The 21,094-nt window shown below is 41.3% G+C and overlaps 1 protein-coding gene across 1 annotated transcript in view; it reads left to right on the top strand.

The window, feature by feature from the left end:
• Positions 1-4,240: 4,240 nt before the first annotated feature.
• The window catches only part of CUL3 (cullin 3), an 84,280-nt gene continuing 67,426 nt past the window's right edge, over positions 4,241-21,094 (top strand). Inside the window, exon 1 of the mRNA XM_060242202.1 lies at positions 4,241-4,785. Within this exon, the coding sequence (XP_060098185.1) occupies positions 4,720-4,785 (66 nt within the window). The 5' untranslated portion in view covers positions 4,241-4,719. The remainder of the gene's footprint in view (positions 4,786-21,094) is intronic.

Below are 21,094 nucleotides of genomic sequence, written 5' to 3'. Positions count from 1 at the left end.
AGATCTCATCTATAATTAAGTGTGCATGATCACATTTACAAGCCTGAATAACTTGCAATACAAATGCATTGCAAGCTGACTTTTTTATGATGGCAAACAAGTTCAGTCTTCTAGCCCATCTATATGACTAAGCTCCAAATGCTGTGAATACCAAGTGTTCATGATAATAGATTCACCTCTTTTAAAGTAGTCTCTGTATATAAAACATCTCCATAACATCAATGAATAGAAATGCAGATGTAGAAAAATCTGCAAATGAAATGTTTGTTGTTCGAATAATTACTGAGCTGTCTAAGAGTACCATCTTGAGCAGAGTTACACCCTTCTAAGTTCACTGGAGTTAATGAGCTAAAGGGTATAACACTGCTTAGAATTTCAGTGTTAGACTTTCAAAACTGTGTTTGCAGCTACAAAAGAAAACTACTAAACTTTTTTTTTTAAAAAAATCAAGCTTGTCCCCCTCCTTCCTTGGGCTGTCTTTCTTATTGTCAAAAAAGATATGGCAAACTGATACTGCAGGTTTTTAGTTTGGTTTGCTCACATATTTATTTATTTAGAAAGTTTCTACGCCATCTCTCCAGAGCATCTGCTCAGGATCAGAGAATCTGCTCAGGATGGCTTATGCAGTAAAATATAAAAGAAGCATAAATCATAATTATAATTAACAGTTAAAAACCCAACATTAAAAATCCAACAAAACATTTAAAAAGTCTCATAAAACAGTTCTCAGGCTTCAAGCGGACTGTAAAAGCAATTTTAAAAGATCATCCCTTAATTAAATCCTGGATAAACAGAAATGTTTTGGTCTGCACCTAAAAGAGTGTAGCATAGGTGCCAGACAAGCCTTGAGGGCAAGTGAATTCCATCAGTGAAGTTCAACCACTGAAAAAGCCCTGTCTCTGGGTGCCACCTGCTTCACCTTGCAAGGCAGGAGTACTGAGAACAGAGTTTTCAAGGAAAATAGTAGCTGGTGGTCTGGACAAGGAGGCAGTAGTCCCTCAAGTATCTTAGCCCCGAGCCATTTAGTATCTTCAAACTAAGAACTGTATTTGATCACTGGTCTGTATCATACTATTGATGGTGCTGAGTTAATTAGCTGGTTAATTAATAAGAGCCCCATGGCGCAGAGTATTAAAACTGCAGTACTGCAGTCCTAAGCTCTGCTCACGACCTGAGTTCGATCCCCGGCGGAAGCTGGTTTTCAGGTAGCCGGCTCAAGGTTGACTTAGCCTTCCATCCTTCCGAGGTCGGTAAAATGAGTACCCAGCTTGCTGGGGGGAAAGTGTAGATGACTGGAGAAGGCAATGGGAAACCACCCCATAAAAAGTCTGCCGTGAAAACGTGAGAGCAACCCAGAGTCGGAAACAACTGGTACTTGCACAGGGGACCTTTCCTTTCCTAATTAATCTTTAAATTATAAATGGGTTGCACAAAAACACCTCTCTTGATTGTCTAGATCAGATAATGGTAACAAATCCAAACAATTTCTTTTCACATTTCCTGTTTTTTAATATCCTAATAACCATTTGGGGAGCCCACTTTCAATTACAGAAGCTGAGAGATAATAGCTCTTATCTGAACTGGAGCTCTGTGTGTGTATGATTTGCCTTTTCCAGATGGACAAAGATCTCTGATCTTCACTATCTGCTTTGACCTACAATATCACTACTCAGGACAGAGTAGAGCCTCTACACATTTGCATTTTCAAAAAGCTGGGTCTGGAGGGAATGGCTTTTTAAAAATCAAGGAGAATCCAAATGGGCTCCAAATACCATCAAAGGTGGAGGAAGAGCTCCTGCCTCCCCCCCCCCCACCCCAACATGTCTTGTGTGGAAACAGCACTGGGGATAATTATTTCCCTATTACTCTTGCTCCTTGTGCACAGAATACTCCACCTGATACAGCAAAGGGGGGAAATTACTCCCTCCGCATACACTGTTTCAGTGTGGGAAAATGTCTAACGGTGTTTCAAAGCCCATTTAGGTTACCTTTTATTTTTTAAAAGCTATTCCCTGCATCTGCAGGGTGGCTGTGGGGAACCTCAGCCCAGCTCTTTAAAAGCCTAAACAAGTAGTTTTGTCCTAAGTATGTTTCTCTTACAGGTAACGATCACGCTGTGAAGACACAAAGTAGTGGCTCTTCTTTGATGAAGGCTAAAAACTTTCTGCCTCCCATATGTTTACATTCTTGACAGGAGTTCAGAGCTTTTAGAAAGTCATGCTCACATCAGCTTGCAAATTATGTTATTTACGAAGTGTCCTTCCTTATTACAGTTTCACTCCCATTTGCGTGACCTGAACATAGCCTCTTACAGTGAAGGGATTGCCTCAAGCTGTATTCTCATTTCTTAAGCATGCATCAAGACTGGCAGTTTGAAAACAAGTTTAAAAATCTATTAATCCTTGTAACGTGATTCTCTCAAAATGCACACCTTCAATTGGTACATGATTTACACTGCAGTCTTGGAGACAGATCAAGACCCATGTTAGTCCGTCTGCAGCAGTAGAAAAGAGCAAGAGTTCAGTAACACTTTAAAGACTAACATTTGTTGCAGGGCAAGAGCTTTCATGAGTCACTGCTCACTTCTTCAGGTACTGCTAGAATGTGAATCCACCTGTCCTAATTATTGGAAAGTGGAATGCTAAAAGGCACCATAAGGTAAATGGCAGTAACAGGTGAATGACAATGGCAGGCACAACTGGATTAGGTGTGATAGGCACGGAAAAATCACTGGTGATGAGACAGGAAAAACTTCACCTGGAGCATTGTGTTCAGTTTTGGCCACCACGTTTTTAGAAGGATATAGACAAACTGGAAAGGGTCTAGAGGAGGGCGATGAAGATGGTGAGGGGTCTGGAGACCAAGTCCTATGAAGAAAGGCTGAAGGAACTGGGCATGTTTAGCCTGGAGAGGAGGCAGCTGAGAGGTGATATGATCATCATCTTCAAGTACTTGAAGGGCTGTCATATAGAGAATGGTGTGGAATTGTTTTCTGACACGCCAGAAGGTAGGACCAGAACCAACAGGTTGAAATTATATCAAAAGAGTTTCCGGCTGAACATTAGCTAGAACTTCCTGTTAGAGTGGTTCCTCATTGGAACAGGCTTCCTCAGGTGGTGGTGGGCTCTCCTTCCTTGGAGGTTTTTAAACAGAGGCTAGATGGCCATCTGACAGCAATGAGGATCATGTGAATTTAGGGGGAAGTATTTGAGTTTCCTGCATCGTACAGGGAGTTGGACTAGATGACCCTGGAGATCCCTTTCAACTCTACGATTCTATGAAACCTAGGCCTCAAAAGTCCAGCCTTGAGCTTCATTATCAGTTGATATTATCAGTTTGCAAGCTATTTCAGGTAAGGTTGCTGGGTCCCCCTGCTACCAGCAGGGGATGGGAGATTAGGATTACCAGATCCAGGATGGGAACCTCTTGGAGATTTGGGGTTGGGCCTGGGGGGGGGGGGGACAAGGACCTCAGTGGGGTACAATACCAGAGTCCATCTTCCAAAACATTCATTTTTTTCAGAGGGCATCGATCTGAAATCTGAAGATAAACTGTAATTCCAGGGATCCCCAGGTCCCACCTGGAGGCTGGCATCTTTAACTCAAGATGCTAAAAATAAATGTTCTCAACTTCCATTTACAGCCTAAGTACATTTTCAGTCCGGGCCAACACCTCTGAAGTTTGCCATGAGCAGCGAGGTCTATGTTTATTTAATCCATGTATACATACCCAATGGGGACTCAAAGTACCTTACATTAATCTCGTTTCCTCCATTTACCCTTTAGACTCTGTGATATAGTTTAGGTTTAGAGTCTTTAACCGACTCAAGGTCACCAAGCAAACTTCCGGGTCTTCCTCCTACTCCTAACCTCTGACCAGAACGCTACCGAATCAACTTTGTCATTATCAGAGGATCACACCAAGCGCTACTGCGACTTCAAAAGCCTAAATCTAAGTTTTTAGTTTATTTAATAAACTAGCACTTTTCAATTCGCCTAATCACTGCCTATTTATAAATACGTGCATACCCAGACCCACGTGGATCCAACGCGAATTTAATTTAAAAAGGAACGCTGCACAAGACGCAAACAGCACGAAGTCCCTCCTCCCCCGCATCGCTATCACGTGTCCACAAAGCGCTCTCGCTCTCTCTCTCTCTCTCTCGCCTCCTTTCCCTTAAACTACAAACTCGCCCGCTCGGCCCCTCCCTCGGGAGACGCAACTGAAAGAAAGAAAACCCTCCTTCGCCTCCTAGTCTCGCAAAAAGGCAGCGGCGCTCTCGCGAGGTTTCCCGAGGCGCCCCCTCCCCTCCCGCGCTTCCACTCCACTCCACTCCCCCTCACCCCTCCTCCCTGCCGGCTGCGCTCCTCCCTTTCCTCTTCCCTCCCCCTCTCGCTTTCTCGCTGCCGCCCCCGCCGGATCTGTCTGTGTCTCTGTGCGAGGGGAGGGGGGGCTTGCTCGGCCCTGCGCACTGAGCGATGTTTGGCCGCCATCGCGGCGGCGGAGGAGGAGGCGAAGGAGGCTGAGGGAGCCACTGCTGCTGCCGCCACCGAGACTGAGAAGCGAGAGTGCCGCCTCCTGGGCCTGCCTCGCCTGGGCTCTTCGCTCGCCGCCGAGAGTGAAGGTCGACGCCGCCTAGAGGGGGCTTCTCCCCGACCCCTTACCCTCTCCCTTCCCCTGCCCCTCAGGAAGGGGGCTCCGCTCCCGCCGGGCCCGAAGATGTCGAACCTGAGCAAGGGAACGGGTAGCCGGAAGGACACCAAGATGCGGATCCGAGCCTTCCCGGTGAGTGTGAGGGAGGAGAGGCTACGTCGCAGGGCCCGGCCCGGCCCGGCCTAGAGGAGATGAGGCGAGCCTCGGCCTGGCCTGGCAAACTGCTTTTCTCTTTCTCCCGACCTGGCCTGTCACTGGCTTTCTCTCAGGAGGCGGCTGGCACACCGACGTTGGGCCGCCATCGAGGGAAGGGAGACTGTCACCGCTGGCGAAGAGGAGGGGGGCACTCGGGCTCTCGTCCTAGGAAGGGAAGAGGGAGGTTGGAGGACCCGCCATCTACTCCCCCCCCCAGCAAGGGGGGGGGATCTGGGGAGAGCTAGGCTTCTCTCAGGCCTTGACAATGGCCTGTCTACTGCTGCTTCAGTGTTTGTTTTGCTTGTGAAAGGACTTCAACTGCGTTTGAAAACCCTTTAAATTCTAGAGAGGGTTTCCTTTGAAAACTGGGGATGGTGTTGTTGAACATGCTGGCTCACCTTTCTGAACTTGTGGGTTTTGTTTTGGATCTCTAGTGTAAAAAAAAAGTGAATATTGTAGGGACTTTATCATCCAAGACCAAACCCCTTCTAGTGGCAACTGATACTTCCTTTTTCCCATCAGGCCATGGGTTTAATAGTCACTGTGGGGTAAGTTGTCATTTGGGAGGAATTTTCCTGATTATTTATATTTCAAATTGCCTTATATCTGTCCAGATTCTGACAGTTGATTTCAGCTGGAGGTTAAAAGCAAATGAGTATAAAGACAGTTCTCAGCAGTGTGACTTACAATATGTAAAGTTCTTTTATAGGTATTTGAATCTGTCATTGATAACCACAATACTTGACTATACATACCTCAGTATACATATCTAAAAGGAGATGCTTAGTTGCACTGTTCGTTTTTAGGCTTCAGCAGAAGTATTTTGTTATGTTTGATTAAGGAAACTAGTGGTAAGTAATTATTGCCTTCACAAAGAAACTCGCTATACCTGTTTACATGAATGAACTATCACTGTCAGCATTTGATCAACCTACATCTTTCAAACTTGGACGATTCTTGTCACTCAGTCTTGTTTAATCAGAATTAGCCCCATTAAAAGAAGTAATGTTTATTTCTAAGTAAACATTGTTGAGATTCAGCAGGTCAGCTGGAAGTTTTCCATAATCTAAATTCATGAAACTCAGCTTCAAAAACACAGTTGCACTGTAGCAGTTGAATGTGTACTTTCAAGACAGACACTTTCTAAACAAGTGCTAGGAGTCATTGTAGATATTTAAATATGACTGTTTGGTTAAATTTGAAATACCTAAAAGCAGTATTAGCTTCCTGAATTATGATGACAATCAACAATGACAATATTGCTTACTGTATTGAAAATGATTTCATTGGAAACAACACCTACAGTGAAAGTTTTTAAAAATTTGGTTAATAATTCTGTTGCAAGCAAAATTTCTCCAGAAAGCTTTTTAAAACATGTGGTTAATGAGATACTTGCATCAGATTCTTTAATACATGTGAGAAGTATACTGTGAGATAAATAAACTTGGTAGTTGGGATAAACATTTTTCATTCTGCATTTTTTTCTTGCACTTTGGCATGTAAAATGTTAGTGGGTGAAGAATGTTCATGCAGCTTTCACAGAACAGAGTATTATTGTTTTTCCCCTGTGAAACTGGTTCTTGTTAGCAGTTGTCATAATGATTTCCTTTTTTATATTGTTTAAGAAATAAGTAAATAGTTGATTAGATTTTTCAGATATACCTTCTTAGAGATAGAATATATGCACAGTGTAGTGTGAGGCTCACCAAAATAGTCATTGTAAACTATGGGCTGTCTTCTGTGTAAAGCTGTCACTCCTTACACTGCTGATGAATTGAAGCTACACTTTTGCTTATAGTTGTGCATGCTGTTGAAAATTATTTCACCATCTGTTAAGGTTGGTTATTCTCAGGCCACATCTGACCTTGGTACAATTCACTCCACCAGTTTCAAAGAAGCAGAATGTGGAAACAAGACTGCCAAGGCCAAAAGCCACATGCAGATATGGTTGCTGACCTGGCAAATGACACTCTTCAGAGAGTCCTTTTATAGTCCTCTTTGAAATGCTTTGACACACCTTCATTCTTGGTGGCTGATACAGCTTCTGAGAGAATATAATGGTGGTGCACTTTAGCCCCAAGCAGTTTAGTTGTAGAAGTTCCATACTTGGGGTTGAAGAAATTGCCAGTAGTGGGTCTGTATGCTAAATCATTGATCATCTTGCATGTGTTCGTTTGAACTGTGTACATCAAGAATAACATTGAAAAATCAAGTCAAATGTTGAAGTGACATATAGATGCAGTACATATTTCACAAGGGTAATTAACTAGTGATCTACACTTGCTGCTTAACAAATCTGTATATGTTATGTAGTAGACTATAAACTAGTACATGGTTCATGCTGAAGTTTGGCTTTTTAAAACTTGCTGATTTCTCAGGTGATTTCTAACTGGCTTCATCAGAAGGAACAACAGCTCACTGGTTGAAACAGCATTTCTACATATGTGGCCCTGGATTAACTTAGCATCCTCACCTAGTTTGATCTAGTTTAATATGGTAATAGTGCTGGGTAGAGATAATTTGAAAAAAAAATTCATGTTAAATGAAACTGCTGTATGTGTGTAGCTATTAAAATTTTAGATTGCACAATTTTGAGTTTACAATTTGAATACACAGTTAGTATGCTGAATGTAAATATCTGGAAAACATAGTCAAATCCTTTGCAGAGTTAACTGAGCATAGCTCTGCATAGGGTTAACTTGTAAGCCAATATCTGCTTACAAAGTTAGTGCCTATCAGAAGAGCTTAATGCCTGTCATTGAAAGAAGTCATGGGCATGATGGCCTACTGTGGAATTCTGAAGTTTGACAAGAATTAGGCTGAGACCATTGGTTTTGTCTGTTTTCAGTCTGTTAAAATGCAGTATGACTGTCTTTTATGATGGTGATGCCACAGTTTCAGAAAAGTTAACTAGTTGGGAGGGACTTAAAAAAATCTAGTTTTGTTCCTGTGAAGAGGAATGCTATATCTCTATAGTAGCTCCCACCAGCAGTGATTCCTACCTATGCTGCCTCTTATTTATTGCCTCTGCATTGGATTAGGTGCAGATAGGAAGAGAGTGCATTAATATCAGTGTTATATAGTGAACTGTTAAACTGTGATTCATTCACCTTTCCTGCTGATCCCAAGGATCAGATTCTCTTGGATTGCTTTCTCCCATTGAAAAAGGGGCCTTCATAAGAGGAAGTACAGTAAGTTAGCCAGCATCATTGCAGATTCTAGTAGTTTAAGGTAGACAAAATGTGGAAGAGCCATATGGCCATTTATTATATAAGAACAGAGAACATTCCTGGATAAGACAGAACCCTTTATCAACCCTTCTAACCTGGGTTTAGGGCTGGTTATGAGGCCAAAACGATCTTCGTTGTCCTGATGGATGACTTGTGCTGGGAGATGAACTGAGGAGACTCTGTTGATTTTCCTGGACTTTTCATTGGCTTTCAATACCATCAGTTATTGTATTATTATGGACCACCTTTTTGGGCTGGGATTGGGAGACACCATTTCATGGTAGCTTTGGTTCTGCCTGCAAGGTAGGTTTCAGGTGGTGTTGGAGAATATGTAGCTATTCAGGTCTTTGGCCTATGGGGTTCTGTGTGCTCTTTAATATCTGCATGAAACTGCTAGGTGAGGTCATCTGGAGATTTGGGCTAGGTTGTCAGTAATGCATGCATAACAGCTCCATTTCACACTTTCAGCTGATCCTGGGGAGGCTATGGAAACTCTGGGCCAGTGCCTACAGGCAATCTTGAAATGGGTGCAGGCTTATAAACTGAAACTTAATCCTGACACGATGGACGTGCTATTGTGGACAGAAGGGTGATGCTGGATTTAAAGTGTCACCCCTTCTGGATGGTGTTGTACTCCCCTTGAAGAAACAGGCTTGTAATCTGGGAGTGTTGTTGGACCAAGGCCTACTGCTGGATAAGCAGGTGGCAGCCGTGGCCAGGAGTGCCTTTTACAAGCTAAAACTGGTTAGCCAGTTGTGGCCTCTAGTCGTTGTGGTGCATGCCCTGGTTACATCTAGATTAGTTTATTATAGAATGCTCTGTGTGGGGCTAACCTTGAAAAGCATTCAGAAATCGCAGTTACAGAATGCTGGAACCAGAATGATGACTGAAGTGGGTCGTAGGGACCATATCATTCCAGTCTTGGCCAATCTACACTGGCTTTCAGTTTGTTTCTGGGTGCAATTCAAGGTACTGGTGCTGACCTCAAAACCATATATGGTTTGGAACCAACATACCTGAAGGCTTGAGTGCCTCCTTATGAACCCAGCTGACCACTGCAGTCATCTTTGGAGGCCCTGCTTTGGGTGCCTCCACTTTCTGACATTAGGCACCAAAGCCTTGGAACTCCCACCCCAGGGAGATTTGTCGGTCCCCTTTTGGTGTCGTTTTCTGCAATCAGGTAAGGCTTTTTTGTTTTGCTTGGTGTTCCCTCAGTGATCCCTCCTTTCCAATCAAATTTTTAAGTGCTGGGGAGGGGCTTTGGTTTTTGTACTTATTTTAACTCTGTTTTAGTTTTAGTATTGTATATTGGAAGTTGTTTTAATACTTTTAAAATGTGATTTTTATCATGTATGTTTAAAATTGTTAGCTGTTTAGGTGGCCCTTGCAAGAACAGAAAGGTGGGATATAAATTCTGTAAATAAATATACAGTCTCCATGTCCATTCCTCAGAGCTGTAGTCAGATTTCATATGTTGGGACTTGGAATCTAGTTATATATTGTGTGGGGTTCCTATAAGTCAAAAGGCAAAAATATTTGAAATGGTTTATACATTTAAATAGCTTTTCCCTTAAAATACTTGGAAACTTGACCAAGTGAGAGGATGGGGAAGCACAAAATCCATTTTCTAAGTATTAAACAATATGTTCACAGTGGTCTGCAGGATGGATGATAACTGTATAACACAGGGGTGGCCAATGGTAGCTCTCCAGATGTTTTTTTAACCTACAACTCCCATCAGCCCCAGCCATTGGCCATGCTGGCTGGGGCTGATGGGAGTTGTAGGCAAAAAACATCTGCAGAGCTACCGCTGGCCACCCCTGGAACAGTATTGTAGCATCTGGCTTTCCCAGCTAGGTCTTCCATTGGACATGGAATTCACTGGATATCTTTTAAAACAAATTTTAATTGATATTTGTACATAAGTGTGCTGCATGTTATATTTGTGAACATATGTCAATTAGTAAAACATTCTATCACTGCTTTATTAACCAGTAAAGTTTATTAAAGGGAGAGGGGAGGGGAGTCCACAAGTACAATCTTATTGGCCTTATAATAGTCTGGAAATATTTTATGTAAGAGGCCTACTCATAGGTGACAACTCTTGTCTTTGTGAACATCAGTGTAGTACCACATTCAGAACACCCTCTAGGCTCTTATTTTAATTGGTTGTCAGCATCCAACGACAAAAATTCTGAAGTATTTTTAACTGTTTTTAGCATTTTCAGTTCCAATAATTCTATACTTCCTCATTTGAAGGGAGCAAAAGCTAGTGCTTAATCTGGCTAATGCCTGAATAAAATTCCATTGCATACTTGTAGAGATTCAGAATGGGCCTTCTCATAAATCATGCAGACAGAGACTGTGCATGTTTACTTAGAAAATGTCCGGCAAGGTAGTTTGCATAGGACTGCACTCAGACAAATCTCAAGATTTGTCTGTTATCTCTGGTGAGTAGGGTAGGATCTCAGTATGTAGCAGAAGGTAACAAGTACTCTGGGGTGTTTTGTGGCTATATTTGGGGAAGGACGGTGGCTCAGTGGTAGAGTATCTGCTTGGTAAGCAGAAGGTCCCAGGTTCAATCCCTGGCATATCCAACTAAAAAAGGGTCCAGGCAAACCTAAAGTTGAGACCCCGGAGAGCCGCTGCCAGTCTGAGTAGACAGTGCTGACTTTGACGCACCAAGGGTCTGATTCAGTATAAGGCGGCTTCATATGTTCATATATCACACAAGCAACAAGCACTGCAATTGTGTTTTTAGAGCATGACCTGCCTATTTGCCTTACTAAGATTTAATAGTTTTAGGGTAAGCTGGCATCTTTGACTTCATTTTTAATAACTTGGTAATTTGTCCCCATGTCTGTACTCACTTTATCATTTGGACATTTCTGGAGTAATCCAGCCTTGTTTTATCATGTAAAAAATTTCTTGAAGAAAATATGATATTGATAAAAATGTAGTACCATCAGCACTGTCAGACCAAGTTATTTAACTGTATTGACTGGTTTTTAATGCTGTTAAATTTAATGTTTTTATATTGTTAAATTTAAAGGTTTTATCTATTATTGTATGTTTTTATGAAATGTTGTTAGCCGCCCTGAGCCTGCTGAGGTGGGGAGGGCAGGATACAAATAATTTTTATTATTATTATTATTATTACCATGTCAAAGTCTAGTTTCTCAGGCCAAGCTGCATGCTATATTTAACAGGTGATTTCCATGGGCACTTTTGGTAATAAATCAGCTGCAAGTTCCATATGGAAATGCATTTCTAAGCTATATAGGGTTCCAGTTCAGATTGGGGCCACAACATGTCAGTAGGTGGACTGCAGCCTTCCCCCTGCAATATTTTCCTGACCCAAAACAGCTCTATTGTGCACTGATTGTTTGCATGTGCATCCACCAAGGGGCAAATAACTACTGGGACCATTTGTGGTTCAAGAAAATGATACAAGGCTGGAGTCTTGAGCTAAATCTGTGAGTGATGCTTTAAAATTGAGTTCTCACAGAGAACTTGCAGTTCATATCAAGCTGCCAGACTCCCAGTTGTATTAGATACAAACTGTAGTTAGAGCCTCAGGAACTGTATATGTATGTTTGTGTCTTCTTAGATGTATACATTATCATTTAGCCCTTGCTGAAGTGAAGTGTTTGTTTCTGCATTGCTTGTATTCATCTTTAGTTTGTTCTTCCGCCTTTCTCTGTTCACCTCATCCCCTTTGATTTCATATTATGACCTATTAGAACAGGAGCTTGTCTTTTTTTTTGTATTATTCTCACAAAAATACCGGGTTTATTTATTTACTTCATTTATACCCTGCCTTTTTGAAATGAGATGAGACCGCTTGCTGGAGCCTGTTTTTGTACTGTAAGGATCTCAAATCAACCCCAGTTGCTAGACCCCCAACAAGGCTCCTCTTCCTCCACTTGAATGTGTTCATTGATGACACTAATAATAATATATCCCAAACAAAGTTTGACGAGCTACTTTACGAAAGAATTCTAACTGCAAGCACAGTTAAGATTTCAGGCTTATTTTGTTGCTTAGATGTGTAAGAAACCATCAGTTTAAAAAAATTCTGCTCTTGTGTTTAACATCTTCACTGCCTTTTGTTCGTTAAGTATATGATCAGATTGTTCAGGGCATAAAGAGGATCTGATGGGGGACCAAACTAAACATGATTTGTTGTATGAATAATTCACATGTGGAGTGAAGAATATGTGTACTACTTTTTGAACCAAAAGGAACAAACAGGTGAAAGGAGCTTAACTCTCTTTCCTCTGTGCTCTGTGGCTTCCAGCAGCTCACCTCATTTCTGGTAGCAGAGTCAGGTTTGAAGGAAAGAGCCTGGAAGGCGAGGCACAGGAAGGGAGGAAGTCTTGCTGTCACCTACATACTGCTCTTGGTGTAAAAAGTATTATTATTATTTGTGTGTGGTGGGGTACATTCTAGCTGGGGAAAGAAAAGTCCAGGTTTATTTATTTACTTAATTCAAAGGTGTTGACTCTAAAGTCTGTTTTTAAGAGCTTGCTTTGAATTCTGTTGCTTCTCTTGATTTTTCCCCTTTTATCAGGATTATAGAAAAGTCCTAAATAACTTGTTAGCTTTGTGACCATTGGCATCTTTAAGACCTTTCATGTGCATATACACTTCTTCAGATATTTGAAAAGGTGTACACAGAAAAGCTTATATGCAGAATGCAACTATTTTTGTCTTAAAGGTGCCACTGGACTCAAACTTTGTTCTGCTGCTTCAGACCAACACGGCCACCCACCTGAAACTATTGTCAGCTTTGTGTTTGCTCTCTGTGGGTTTAATCATTCTAGGGATTTTGTTTTCCTACTATGGAGTGTGGTGAAGGGAAGAGGTGTGGCTGAGAAAAGCTGAGCAAAGATTAGTGAAAAAATGTATTCTCAATCAACTTGCAAGAGTTGGAACGACAAAGTGAGCATGTCATATTTAAATGTTTTATCAATTCTGACTAGGAAGGCAAATGTAGTGCTTTAAGTGTTATAGAAGTGGATTAAATGCACATTTTCTCTCCTGAAAACAAATGTGTTTTGACTGTAGTGAAAATGCACTCAGACCACTTCTGCCAAGCTTATAATACAGTCCTATGTAGAGTTACTCTTAAGCCCGTTGAAACTGCACTGTTAATATGCTGTACTGATTTACTTCCCCCCCAAACCCTATAAAATATATTCATTTTAAAAAAAATGGGAATGCAGAGGATTGAATTCAAAGCCACCCTTGTTCAAGTGGAAGGTAGTTGCATTCACACAAGTAGGAGGATCTGTGATTTCCAGAGTTTTCCACTTGAGCTGTTGCCCCCACAGCTGCACACGATGCTGTTTGTAAAGATCCTGTAACTCCATTGCAGCCCCACTGCTGTGGAATCAACTCCCGGAGGAGGTATGGGCCCTGCGATGTTTAGACCAATTCCGCAGGGGCTGTAAGACCTACCTCTTCAAAATAGCCTTCACCTAATGCCGAGTCAAGAAAGTCTCGCTGGACATATTTTGGTCACTGAATTTTACTAAAGACCTAAGTTATAGCGCCACAATGTTAATTTTAATGTAAGTTGCTAATGTTTTAATGCTGATTTTATAATTGTAATTGTATTTATTATGTATGGTTTTATTTTATTATATTCATATGTTGTGAGCCGCCCTGAGCCTGCCCTGGCGGGGAGGGCGGGATACAAATAAAAAGTATTATTATTATTATTATTATTATTAACTTTTTGGGGTTGTGAGGAAGTCTGCAGAAAACAGAGGCAGGAAAATCTGTTCCTTTCAATTCCTTGGCTCCAGCCCCTTTAATTTATTGAAAATATTAGTATTTCATCTTTCAGATAGAAAGCCCTCATTGCTTCTTAAACAAGTCACCAGTTAAAAGCAATAATTGTACAGCAGGGGTTAAATAACTAAATGTGCGCACGTGCACACACAAACAAAACACCAGCAAGGCATTTAGAAAGAAAAATCAGTAAAATAACCACAAAGAGCAAAAGCAGTAACCAGGTTTTTTTAAAAAATAAATAAATCAGACATCTTTAAATGAGGAGCTCAGCCTTTCCTTCTAGAGGACTGTTTGGCCTGATACCAACATATCATCAGGGAAAGCAAAATATGAGTTTCTCTGTGGAGGGAGTTCTGCATGTGTTGAAATGCCCCATTCATTACGTGGCCACCCAACAGACTTTCACTGGGAGTAATAGATACCTTTCCCCTTTACAAACTGCATTTATGTAAGAAGAATGGGAAATAACACAGAGTAGCAGAATGGCTTTTAGTTTTATTTTGCTTATTTATTATTTTAATTGTAAAGTGCTTAAAGGAAAATTCTAAAGAGGCAGCAGAGAAATCTCATAAATATTTAATAAAATGGCTGAAAAATATAATTTTAACCCATCAGAGAAGTGGTGAAAGGTTGATTATTAAGTCTAAGTTTGTAGATTTAGCATGGATATGTTGAGACATAAACGGAAAAGAAAATGTACAAGACTACAGTCTACATAGCTTCCCCTTTCCCCCTGTATTTAGTAGTGATTATTTTATAATTCTTTCCCATTTGCTGAAGAATTTCCATGCTAGCTCCAGTTTTTCCTTACTATGGTAGCTGTTGTGGAGCCACTTGACACCAGGTGGAAGAACTACTTAATCAGTCATACTTCATGTTGCTGTAGTAGCATAGAAAAGCTGTCAAGTAGAGGCTATTTCAAACTTCCTTTTGTGAAAGAAGTAAAACCTAGACCCCCCCCCCCCCGGAAGTAACTTATGAGTAATAAGCTTCAATTAGATTTTAAACATATGTTAAAGGTAACTTGGAGTAGATTGAGTCTGATAGTTCACCTCAAGAGAAAGGAAAGCAAAAGCTGTAGGTCAGGGTAAAGAAACAGCTCTTCTAAGAGTGGCAAAGATTCAAAGGAGGCATAGGATTGCAGCCTGAAGAGTAAATGGTGCCAGTATTTTTTAAAGGCAGGAGAGAAGCTTAGGAACTCTAGAGTGATTTCCTTTTTTTTTTTTTTGACAAATAATTACATTAGAGCAGGGGTGACCAGCGGTAGCTCTCCAGATGTTTTTTGCCTACAACTCCCATCAGCCCTAGCCATTGGCCATGCTGGCTGGGGCTGATGGGAGTTGTAGGCAAAAAACCATCTGGAGAGCTACCGTTGGCCACCCCTGCATTAGAGCAACTAACATAAGCACCAGAAAATAGAATATATACCAGCAGTCAGTGTAGCTTTATGGGAAATTGTGTGCCTTAGCCTGATTTCCATTGTTAATAAAGCAAATGACTTAAAAGACAAGATAAATTCAGCTGATATCTAGATTCCCTCAAGGTTTGGGTTCTATACGACACATTCATAGTGTTCCTGTACTAAAGAACAAATACACAATTTATTCATAAAGTGCTAATTAATTGGAAAGGTTGGTTATTCTGCCTTCTGTGTTGTTCCAAGTTTTGAATAATGTCCTTCATGTAGTAGTAAATATAGTAAAAGCTGTGTTATCTAGCACCTGGTTAACAAGCATGCTGGGCTGCAGCCTGTTGTGCCCTGCCAAGTGAGAACGGGCAGTGGAAGAGTGGACTCCAGATCCAGTCCATGGGCACCATTGACTTGGTCTGCTGGCAAGTCAGCAGTGTTGATGGCCAGAAACCAGATGAGAAACACTCCCTGCTGCTCCACTGCTTTCTCTTGCATGAGAGCAGGTGAAGGTACAGCAAGGAATGTTTCTCAGCCATAGGCACTGCCTACTCAACAGCTGCATGAATGGGTGGCACCCATAGTTGAGAGCTAGCCGACAAACAATCCCTGCTGTTCTGGTGCTTGCTTTCACATGAAAACACGAGGGTGGAGAAGCAGAGAGTGCTACTTCGTGTGGCCATGGGTGCTGCCTGCCTGTGCTTCTGTGAAGCCAGCATTGCCTATTCCTCCACTGTCCACTTTCATTGAGTTTCAGCAGTGGTAGAGTAGGCAGTGTGTTCCTGTCTGGTCCAGGTCCTGAGTGCTGCAGCAGAACTGTGTGTCCTGGCTGGGTCCGTCCATGGCTGCTGCCTACTTAGTGCTGCTAGGTTGTCAGAGCTTTGTTAATGCGCAATGCCAGTTTCTTTTGAATGCTGATTAAGAAAGAATTTACTTGTAATACCAGATGTTGTGGATGATACCAGTCTGAAAGCAATAGCACAGATACATCAGAATATAGATGAATTAAAAGCAAAAGTGAGATAGCAATGAAGTTTATTGAGGAAAAATGAAGTAGTATTCTGAAGAATGAAAAACTAATAATCTAACTTGAGACTGGGTATTTGAGAGGAGGTGTGGGCTAATAGTGGTTAATAAAATTTCATTGTAAGTAGTGATTGCTATAGTGTTTTATACAGGATCAATAATTCTTTGAATACTTAATGCTTGGTGCTAACAAGAATACCTAAGACCATAGTATCATCTGTATGTCCCATCATTCATGAAGAATGTTTGGAAAGAATAGAGCTAAAATGATGATAAAGTTATTAAAATTGGTTAAAGGAAAAGCTGTTGTGTCAATTTAGTCTATGGAAAGGATTTGGGATTATCGATTTCCCAATTTTTACTCATAACTACCGGAGGGACCGTTCTTGCTATCCATCAGGATAGCAGAATAAGGAATTTGTTAAAACTATAAATATGGGGGTTAAACAGTAGTAAATATCCTAACCATAAGAGCAGTTTATGAGCTGTCAGCAGTGCATCAAACTAATTTAAGAAGTCTGTTGCAGTTTTCAGGGAAATTATGAGAATGTATCTGCTGGGAATGAGTGTATTCTGTGTTAATGAATAGAATAGTTGTAGAAGCAGAGAATCTCACTGGAATCAAAATAATGGATCAAGTGTTTCAAGAAAACCTAACTATATTTATCCTGTAGATAGATCCAAATAGGCAGCCGTGTTGGTCAGAAGTAGTAGAACAAAATAGGAGTCAATTGCACCTTTAAGACAAACTTAGTTTTATTCAGAACATAAGTTTTTGTGTGCATGCACACTTCTTCAGATGAGGAATGAGGTGCAGTAAGCAGAGCCACATATAGCTGGTGGGGTTTGGAATGCCAAGTAGTACAAAGTTAAAAAAACCAATAGCAGAATAGTAAAATTAACAAATTCAGAAAACCTTTGATCTGGGTTGAATTAGAGTGGGAAACCATAAAACAGTAACATGTCAGAATGTGAGAATGCCTGTTAATTATTCTATTGCTAATAAACCTGGGTCAAAAAGAAGGCATTTCTTTCCCAGAAGATTCCCTGTCTGACTAATTTACCTTTTAACATGTAACATAAATATATACATCATTCTAGTTTGCCATTAAGAAAAAAATACATTAAAATATAGTAGAAGATGGGTTTAATATATGTAATGTGATAAGCAGCCAATATCCCTTGTTTGAATATGTCAATACAAAAGCATTATTCTGATACACTATCCTGAAAGAGAAATACATTGGAATACTGTGGGTATATTGCCTTACTTGGTGAAAGTGGTTTTAGCATATGTAATGAGATTAAAAAAAACCAAAACAACATCTCTGTTCAGTCCTGGGGAGGTGTTTGTTCCAAGGTTCATAATAGTTTGTAATTCAGCAATTCCCCTCTCATAAGAACATAAGAGAAGCCATGTTGGATCAGGCCAACGGCCCATCAAGTCCAACACTCTGTGTCACACAGTGGCAAAAAATGTTATATACACACATACACTGTGGCTAATAGCCACTGATGGACCTGTGCTCCATATTTTTATCTAAACCCCTCTTGAAGGTGGCTATACTTGTGGCCGCCACCACCTCCTGTGGCAGTGAATTCCACATGTTAATCACCCTTTGGGTGAAGAAGTACTTCCTTTTATCCGTCTTAACCTGTCTGCTCAGCAATTTCATCGAATGCCCACGAGTTCTTGTATTGTGAGAAAGGGAGAAAAGTACTTCTTTCTCTACTTTCTCCATTCCATGCATTATCTTGTAAACCTCTATCATGTCACCCCGCAGTCGACGTTTCTCCAAGCTAAAGAGTCCCAAGCGTTTCAACCTTTCTTCATAGGGAAAGTGCTCCAGCCCTTTAATCATTCTAGTTGCCCTTCTCTGCACCTTCTCTAAAGCTATAATATCCTTTTTGAGGTGCGGCGACCAGAACTGCACACAGTACTCCAAATGAGACCGCACCATCGATTTATACAGGGGCATTATGATACTGGCTGATTTGTTTTCAATTCCCTTCCTAATAATTCCCAGCATGGCATTGGCCTTTTTTATTGCAAACGCACACTGTCTTGACACTTTCAGTGAGTTATCTATCATGACCCCAAGATCTCTCTCTTGATCAGTCTCTGCCAGTTCACACCCCATCAACTTGTATTTGTAGCTGGGATTCTTGGCCCCAATGTGCATTACTTTGCACTTGGCCACATTGAACCGCATCTGCCACGTTGACGCCCACTCACCCAGCCTCAACAGATCCCTTCGGAGTTCCTCACAATCCTCTCTGGTTCTCAGCACCCTGAACAATTTAGTGTCATCCGCAAACTTGGCCACTTCACTGCTCACTCCCAACTCTAAATCATTTATGAACAAGTTAAAGAGCATGGGACCCAGTACCGAGCCCTGCGGCACCCCACTGCTTACCGTCCTCCACTGCGAAGACTGCCCATTTATACTCACTCTCTGCTTCCTATTACTCAGCCAGTTTTTGATCCACAAGAGGACCTGTCCTTTTACTCCATGATTCTCAAGCTTTCTAAGGAGCCTTTGATGAGGAACTTTATCAAAAGCTTTCTGGAACAACATCTATCGGGTCTCCTTTGTCCACATGTTTGTTCACCCCCTCAAAGAAATGCAACAGGTTAGTGAGGCAAGATCTTCCCTTGCAGAACCCATGCTGAGTCTTCCTCAATAACCCGTGTTCATCAATGTGCCTACTCATTCTGTCCTTGATAATGGTTTCTACCAACTTTCCCGGTATTGAAGTCAGACTGACTGGCCTGTAATTTCCCGGATCTCCTCTGGAACCTTTTTTAAAGATGGGGGTGACATTTGCTACCTTCCAGTCCTCAGGAATGGAGGCAGATTTCAATGAAAGATTACAGATTTTTGTTAGAAGATCCACAAGTTCAACTTTGAGTTCCTTCAGAACTCTCGGATGTATGCCATCCGGACCCGGTGACTTATTAGTTTTTAATTTGTCTATCAGTTGTAGGACCTCCTCATTTGTCACCTCAATCTGACTCAGGTCTTTCAACACCCCTTCCAAAATTAGTGGTTCTGGGGCGGGCAAAAAGTTCTCGTCTTCTACAGTGAAGACGGAGGCAAAAAATTCATTTAGCTTTTCAGCCATTTCCCTATCCTCCTTCAGTAATCCTTTTACCCCATGGTCATCCAAGGGCCCCACTGCCTCCCTGGCTGGTTTCCTACTTCTAATATATTTGAAGAAAGTTTTATTGTTGGTCTTTATGTTTTTTGCAATATGCTCCTCATAGTCCCTTTTTGCCTGCCTGATCACAGTCTTGCATTTGATTTGCCACAGCCTGTGTTCCCTTTTACTAATCTCACTTGGACTGGTTTTCCACCGCTTAAAGGAGTCCTTCTTACCTTTTACAGCTTCCATTACTTTGTTTGTTAACCACGCAGGCCTTTTCTTATGCCTGTTTGTGCCTTTCCTAACTTGTGGTATGTATGTATTTTATCTGAGCTTCTAGGATTATAGTTTTAAATAGCGTCCAAGCTTCCCCAAGGGTTTCGACCGTATGTACCTTTCCTTTCAGTTTCTTCCTCACATGCCTCCTCATCTCAGTGTATTTACCCCTTTTAAAGTTAAACGTGGTTGTGGTGGTCTTTTTGGACAACTCCCTATTTATACAAACGGTGAAACCAATAACATTATGGTCACTGCTCCCAAGCGGCGCAATCACTTTTACATCTCTCACCAAGTCTTGGGCATTACTTAGGACCAAATCCAGGATCGCCCCACCCCTGGTAGGTTCTGAGACCATCTGCTCCATAGCACAGTCATTGAGAGCATCAAGAAACTCAATCTCTTTCTCTCGACCAGAACACATATTGACCCAATCAATCTGCGGGTAGTTAAAATCACCTATTACAACACAGTTTTTACGTTTAGCCGCTATCTTTAAGCCTTCCATCATATTATAATCGTCCTCTCTCTTTTGATTTGGTGGGCGATAACAAACTCCCATAGTTAAATTTCCTTTTGGGCCCTCTATTTCAACCCAAAGCATTTCTAAAAGTGAATCTAATTCTCTGATCTCTGATCTCTCCATTCTGTTCTTGAAGTTCTGAGAGTGGGTTTAGCATCCGTAATGAGATAAAAAACCAATATCCCTGTTCAGTCCTGGGGAGGTGTTTGTTCCAAGTTTCATAATAATTTGTAATTCAGCAATTTCTCTCTCCATTCTGTTCTTGAAGTTCCTTTGCAGTAAAACAGCTACTTTGAGGTCACCCATTGAATGCTTTGGAAGGTTAAAGTGTTCCACCACAGTTTCTAAGTTCTGTAATTCCTGATGTTAGATTTGTGTCCATTTATCCTTTGGCGGAGGGTTTGTCCTGTTCGCCCTATGTAGAGAACTGAAGGGCATTGTTGGCATTTAATGGAATATATAATGTTGGAAGATGAGCAAGTGAATGAGCCTGAGACAGTGTAGTTAATGCTGTTAGGTCCAGTGAGTGTGTTGTCTGGGTGTAAGTGGCAGCAAAGTTGGCTCTTGGGTTTACTGCATCTCTGGTACCAGTGTCCATGCTCAGATGAGATGTTGTATTGTTGTGGGTGAGGAGTTTGTTTATCCTGGTACCTAAATTGGTGTTATACCAGTTGGCAACAATAGTATTTCATAGTGTGGTTTAATCAAGTGTAAATAGGGATGGACATTTTTGCAGAATGGTTTGTCATTCATGGCTGAACATTTAAACTCATGTTTTCTGCTCTTCAGTTCATGAAAATCAATTCACAAACCTCTAGCAGGCCAAAATCCATG

This window comes from Heteronotia binoei, chromosome 6, assembly GCF_032191835.1.
Source record: "Heteronotia binoei isolate CCM8104 ecotype False Entrance Well chromosome 6, APGP_CSIRO_Hbin_v1, whole genome shotgun sequence".
NCBI classification, from domain to species: domain Eukaryota; kingdom Metazoa; phylum Chordata; class Lepidosauria; order Squamata; family Gekkonidae; genus Heteronotia; species Heteronotia binoei.
The sequence above is the reverse complement of the archived record's forward strand: the minus strand, read 5'-3'. Positions and strand labels throughout refer to the sequence as shown.